Source organism: Tenrec ecaudatus, chromosome 1 (genome assembly GCF_050624435.1).
Source record: "Tenrec ecaudatus isolate mTenEca1 chromosome 1, mTenEca1.hap1, whole genome shotgun sequence".
Lineage (NCBI taxonomy): Eukaryota > Metazoa > Chordata > Mammalia > Afrosoricida > Tenrecidae > Tenrec > Tenrec ecaudatus.
In genome coordinates this window covers 106,078,940-106,084,939 of record NC_134530.1, presented here as the reverse complement: position 1 = coordinate 106,084,939, position 6,000 = coordinate 106,078,940, and the positions used below count along the sequence as shown (strand labels likewise).

Here is a 6,000-nt window from a genome sequence, read left to right as displayed (position 1 = left end):
CACCCATCCCCTTGGCCCTGATTGTAAACACTTTGTTGTGCTGAGACATCCACACAATTTACACTGGACAACACTGTTTGTTCTTTGCTTCAACAAAACGCATTGAATACTAAAGGCAGATGCTGTTAAAGATTTTTACAAGATAGCTATTTGAATGTATTGCTTATCAAAGTTAAACCAAGCATATAATTCACTTCCAATTAACACTACCAGGTATTTTCCAGTTGTATTTTCCTAAAGAAGTCATGAGCGATTTTCTATAGATACTCTGCTGATTGCAGTGCACTTCCAGAAAGGTCAGCAGAGAGAATCTCAGTTCCCAACTCAGATCTTCCCCCCACATTAGCTGATTCATACCAAATCCTCAAAGAGAAATCTCCATAGGCAATTTTTAGACTCCCACAATGGTCCCAGTTCTCTAGCCATAGAATACAAATCATGCAAACCGTATCTTGCTTTTGCTAAAGACAGGCTGATTAGAATGGGGGAGAAGCAACACTCCATTTTTCCAGCGTGAATGAAGCTTGATGGGTGTTTTCACGGTGACTTCAGCAGTGCTGTAATGGGCAGAGCCCACTGCACAGGTTGCTGTACTTACAAGTCTGATTGGTGATAACTGTGGCATCTGATTGTGTTCTCAGTTCTAGATTCACCGGCGGCACTAGCTTTATTCTCCTGGAGACGATTTTATGTACTCTTTCTCAAATCACAGAAGACTTAAAGCACAGTTTTGAACTCTTTCTTTCTTTCTTTTTATTGAGATGCAAATGAGCTCTATGAGAGGGCTTTTCTGTGGAAATAGAATTATATACATGTCTCCATAGGTAAATATGAACACACACACACACACAGTGTCACTGAGCACATAATCACCCCTCCCCCTAATTTGTTTTTCTTTAACAGATTCCATAGCAACATAAAATCATAGTCTAAAAGGTTTCTTCTTCACATTAATATCATAACAATATAAATCACTACTACTTATCAGGGGGCTAACTCAGAAGTGGTTTATATATCATTCTATGAAACCTTTTACATGTCCTTGCTTTTTATGGGATTCTGCAGAATTAAACATCATGTTTACTCTGGTAGTTTTAGCTTGCATGCTTTAATGCTGATTTCAGCAAAGTGGGACCATTGAGTACATTTGCCTAAAGCCTTGGATGATAGTGAAGTATTTTTATTTTTTCCAAATGGTAATTAACTTCCTGGATACATATCTATCAGTGATGAGTGAGGGTCCTTAAATTTTCCAATAAGTAGATGCTGAATGAAGTCCCTTTGCAGTGAACCGGAGCCTGACAATGAGCCAGCATTTTGCATGACAGAGCCTGCTCTTCTTGAATTGCTCCTTCCCTGTGCTTTTCTCTATCCACACAGCTTAGATGGGAAATTTCTTCTTAACAGGGGAGAAACCAGGCTTTGCATTTCCACTAGCTTTAGGAAGCTGAGAGTAAAGAATCGAAAGGGAAAGCAGAGGGCATCAGGAACAGTAAATTATGAGAGGCTACCAAATTGCTGGCTGTACTGGAAATCAACCCCACAAGTCTCAAATTTGAGAGGGAGGAGGATTTTTTGTTGTTGTTTCTTCCTTTCAGAAGCATCAAAAGGAAACAAAAATAAAAATGAAGCAGCCCAAGTTGAGTTGAAACGAGGATAGAAAGGAGGGGAGGAGGGGAACCTGGTGATCGGCTTCCCCAATGGTCACAGACTTGCAAACCCTGTGGGGCAGCCCTACTCGGCAAACACGGGGCCACCTTGGGTTAGAATACAAGGCTACAAGGCCACCACTCAGCCCACGGGAACCGGAGACGCAGGTGTAGAGCCAGTGTCTATATCAGCCTCCCCCCGCCCCTTGTGCTATGGAAGAAGGGCTACTGACTGACACCCACTTCCAGCCCCAGGCCTCACGAAAGGCTCCTCGTCCAAGACAGCCACACTGAAGTCGGAGGAAAGTAAGAAGGGGTTCCCAGGTTTCCACGAAAATAAGTAGAACTGGCCTGCCATTTACTAGAGAACAAAATACATTCCGTTATCTCATGGCCCCAGGCATTCTACCCAGGACACTCTTTAATTTGAAAGTGGAATTTCTCTGTTCCATTGGGGAGAAAATAAAGGTCTGTACTACAGTTCTACAGTTTTAACATTTGTATCTGTTTATTTTTCTTTCAGTGAACATTTCTATTCATCATTAGCTGAAACAAACAAACAAAAAAACCAACAACAAAAAACTAACATTCCTAGAATTAAAAGGCAACAACAAAAGAATAGCTTCCTCCAATCAGGGACCAGGCGCCCGGGAGATTTTGTGGATGAGGACTAGGGTAGCGACCTGGCAGAAGTCAGCACGGAACACGCATCCATCCAAGATGGTAGAATTTAATAATAACGAATCATGGGACTTAGCACGTTCAAGGAACTGCAAAAGGCCTCTGAGGTAAATGACTCACCACTCCCAGCCTCTACATCATTCTGCAAGCATCAGGGAATTAAACCTGGCTTGTGGTGCTCCAACCATTCTGCCCGGATATTTTTTGGCCTCTCAACTATGCTCTCAGCAAATCGATCCTCTAGGACTTACTGAGCAATGAGTAAGTGGAGACGAGAGTTGCCTCAAACCTGGGATAGGAATGTACGTTGTCTCTGCTTGCATTTCCTGCCATTGTCTCTGCCTCCCCATCCTCCCCCTTGAGCAGTTCCCAAAGTCCTTGTCTATGGCCAAGACGATCTCCGTGGCACTTCTTGCAAAGTCATTGCTTATGGCATTGAAATCAGTTGGTTATTAGTCTACCTAAATGCTATTCTATACAAATATTAATAAGGGGAGCAATATGGAATATATAGCAATGAACAAATTGCAGAGCATCTTTTAAAGAAATGTCCAAATGCCAAGGCAATGGTCATGGGTCTCACATGGGGTAGCATAGGTGAAAGGTCCTTAAATGGCAGGGCACATGGACATTAAGGTCGTTCATATTATTGTTCTGGTTAACAACTGTTACGCTGTGGGGAAAATAAACCCCTGGAAGGCAGAAGCTCTGGTCAGATTTCATACAACGAAGAGTCTCCTCTCCATCTTGGCACTTGGCAAAGACAATATTATGTATGGAGAGACACATCTTGGATTTATAAAATAGATATTTGAATATACAAATATACATTATGAATTATGATAGTATATAAATTGATGTAAAAATATGTTTAACTTTCTTGGTTTCATGATTCTAAAAAGCACAAAATTTTGTGCTGTTACATGTTGAAGCAGGGTTATTAAACCCTTTTGGTTGTGTTTTAGGAATGATTTCACAGTACATATTATTACAGTGTTGAGGTTACTATCTTGTGTATTAAATAGTTTTATGACATATTTAGAACTCAATCCAAAGTATCTAGATAGTAATATAGATCATTCTAATAACATGTTTAGTTACATTATTTGGAATAGTAAGAATGGAGTGGCTAGATTGGAGATTGGAAATTCATCAAGCTTCATGAATTGGCCCATTTTGAGTTAAGTGTCTGAGATAGTCAAGTGATTCTGATGGAGAGGATATCCACAGTATCTTCCCTGTTAACTCGGTGTTGGGACTGGGGCGTTAGCTGTATGAAGATGGTATGCCACGAAGAGATACTGTCCCTTCTGTCAGGCTAACTAATAAGTGGAGTAAGATCATTGTACCCGGAAACCATATCTTGAGCAGTGTATGACAATCAACCATTGTTCAAAGTTCTGGAGCCATTCGGGTTCAAGAGACTATGGAGTAATATCCCTGCTTCATGTGGCCGACTTCCGTGGTTTTTGGAAGTTACTCACACAGTTCAAGAATTCTGGGCGGCCATCTTGAAGGATCATCATCCCATTTCTTAGGTCACAGCTGCAATGTCACTGGCCTTCATTGTAATTCCAGTTAAATTATAAAGTGCAGAATGTAGTGTGGAACCTTCACAAAAATGTAATGAACACAACCACCTTCCACAGAATCCAAAATCAAGTGACTGGCAAAGTAACTGTCCATGTCTGAGAAAGTACAGGAACTTGATCATCAGTGTTGTTGCCCTTCTCCTCCTCCTCCTCCTCATTATCATCAACCTCATCAGCATCACAGTTGCAGTACTATTATCCCATCAAATTGGGTGGCATGACTTAAAAAGCAACATCATCAAGATATCGTCCAGTTTGGATGTGTAAATATTATCCTGTGTTTCTTGGCCCATTTAGCAAATACTTTCTTTTCAGTGATAAACCTATGACCCCCATAGGGTGCATGTTCATGAAGAAAATATTCATCACACTCATCTCTTCCTTGTTCATAATAATGGTAGGGAACTTTTCTGTATCCTTCTGCCCTAGAAAACAAGAGAAAAGAACAAGAAGGAAATGGTGGAGATGAAGAATGAGTATACATTTACAAGAATCCATTATGCGCCCAGTAAATGCATTTACTTAAAAACCATACGTGAGTCTTGTCCATGAACTCAGTTAAAAGCTATTAATGCATGAAAGCTTTTAGGAAGATGTACTAGCTCCTCGGTGCTTTAAGAGATCAAATAAAATTTATATATCATATCAATTATATTCCAACATACAGCTCTCCTTTGAAGAAGGAAGTGGCATATAATGGAAGAAAACTCCGGATAGCCTGATGATTCATCAGAGCTGGAGAAAACGGATTTTTCAGAGTAAGCTGTTGAGGTAGAAACAGTTAACTGTGGTTTGAAGACTGGCTGAATTTTGACTAAATGATTAAAATGCTGTCTGAATTAGATTGTAATTTTTGGTGCAGAAATAGATTCCATTATTTTGGTGAACGATTGAAGACTTGCTTCATTACCTAATTAAAAACCATCCTACCCATGAGGGTGGACTGTGGCTAAGCACACCCTTCTGCAATAACGAGCTGGCAGGAACTCTGGCTGCACTGTCATTTCTCTGAGGCTTCTGGACGCGGGGTCCTTCCTGAGCAAATGTAAACACTGAGTAGATAGTCATCCATCAAACCATTAAAAGAGCGGCAACGACAATCTTGTTTGCAAGTTAAATAACCACTACACTTGCTCTGCCTTTTTCAAGCCGCAAGTCCCTGATATGTCACTGATTCAGGGAAAAAATGTTCCTTGTGACATTTGACATTAGACGGTGGGAAATATTTTTCTTTTTATCATCCCTAAAAGTCACAACTTGATGCACTAACAATAAAATGTCAGGTTGACGAAGAACACCAGGAAATAATTGTTGCTTCATCTGTTTCTCAGATATATGGCATTAAAATGAATTGTGATATTTTGACAAGATCTCAGAATTGGAGATGCATAAAAATAATTTCCTGTGATCTTACTTGCAGTAGGTCTCGTTTATCATGCCGTAGACGTGGATGCCGTAACAGGCGTCCATGGCCAGAATGAAAGTAAACCACCCGGTGCTGAGATAAGAGCCAGACTGGACTCTGTGGGAGGAGGGGACACAAACAAACAATCAAAACAGAACAACACAGACAGCATAGAGAGAACAACAAGATAGTGTGGTCAGAAATGAGCACCATTTTATCGAAAACATAGCACTTGTTATCAGGATAAAAGGCATGAAGCAACTTGACAATCTGTCTAAGACACACGCTTACTTTGAGTTATCTCTGAATAATTTATTGGTATGAGTCACTCTTGTTACCTTAAGCCTTGAAGCTGTGTTGCGTGGAAGAGAAACCATATGGCAAATATCAGACGTCAACTAATCCTGTTCCCTTCAGGTGAAAAATAATTTGATTTTTCATAAGACACAAATTAGTCTGCGTAGCAGAGGACAGATTTCTAAAAGATGTTGAGAGGCTTAATGGGCATAAATGATAATGGCATCATCTTGCTTACCTGGACCTATCAACTTCCCTAAGACCTGTTAGACCCCTAAAATAAACTGGATGCCGTGTATGCGAATTACTTGGCTTTTGAAAGCCTCTGAGTTTTCCCTAACTAATTTTCATGATCCAAGATTTTTCCTTTGCAAAG

General features: G+C 40.3%; 1 protein-coding gene across 2 annotated transcripts in view; it reads right to left on the bottom strand.

Annotated features, from left to right (window-relative positions):
• Positions 1-748: 748 nt before the first annotated feature.
• Positions 749-6,000, bottom strand: part of ST6GALNAC3 (ST6 N-acetylgalactosaminide alpha-2,6-sialyltransferase 3) — a 697,085-nt gene continuing 691,833 nt past the window's right edge. Inside the window, exons 4-5 of one of the 2 annotated variants that reach the window (XM_075557362.1) lie at positions 5,337-5,444; positions 749-4,347 (exon numbers count right to left, since the gene is read on the bottom strand). In XM_075557362.1, coding sequence (XP_075413477.1) covers positions 4,161-4,347; positions 5,337-5,444 — 295 coding nt within the window. In that variant the 3' untranslated portion in view covers positions 749-4,160. The remainder of the gene's footprint in view (positions 4,348-5,336; positions 5,445-6,000) is intronic. The other variant, XM_075557363.1, reaches the window with a different exon arrangement.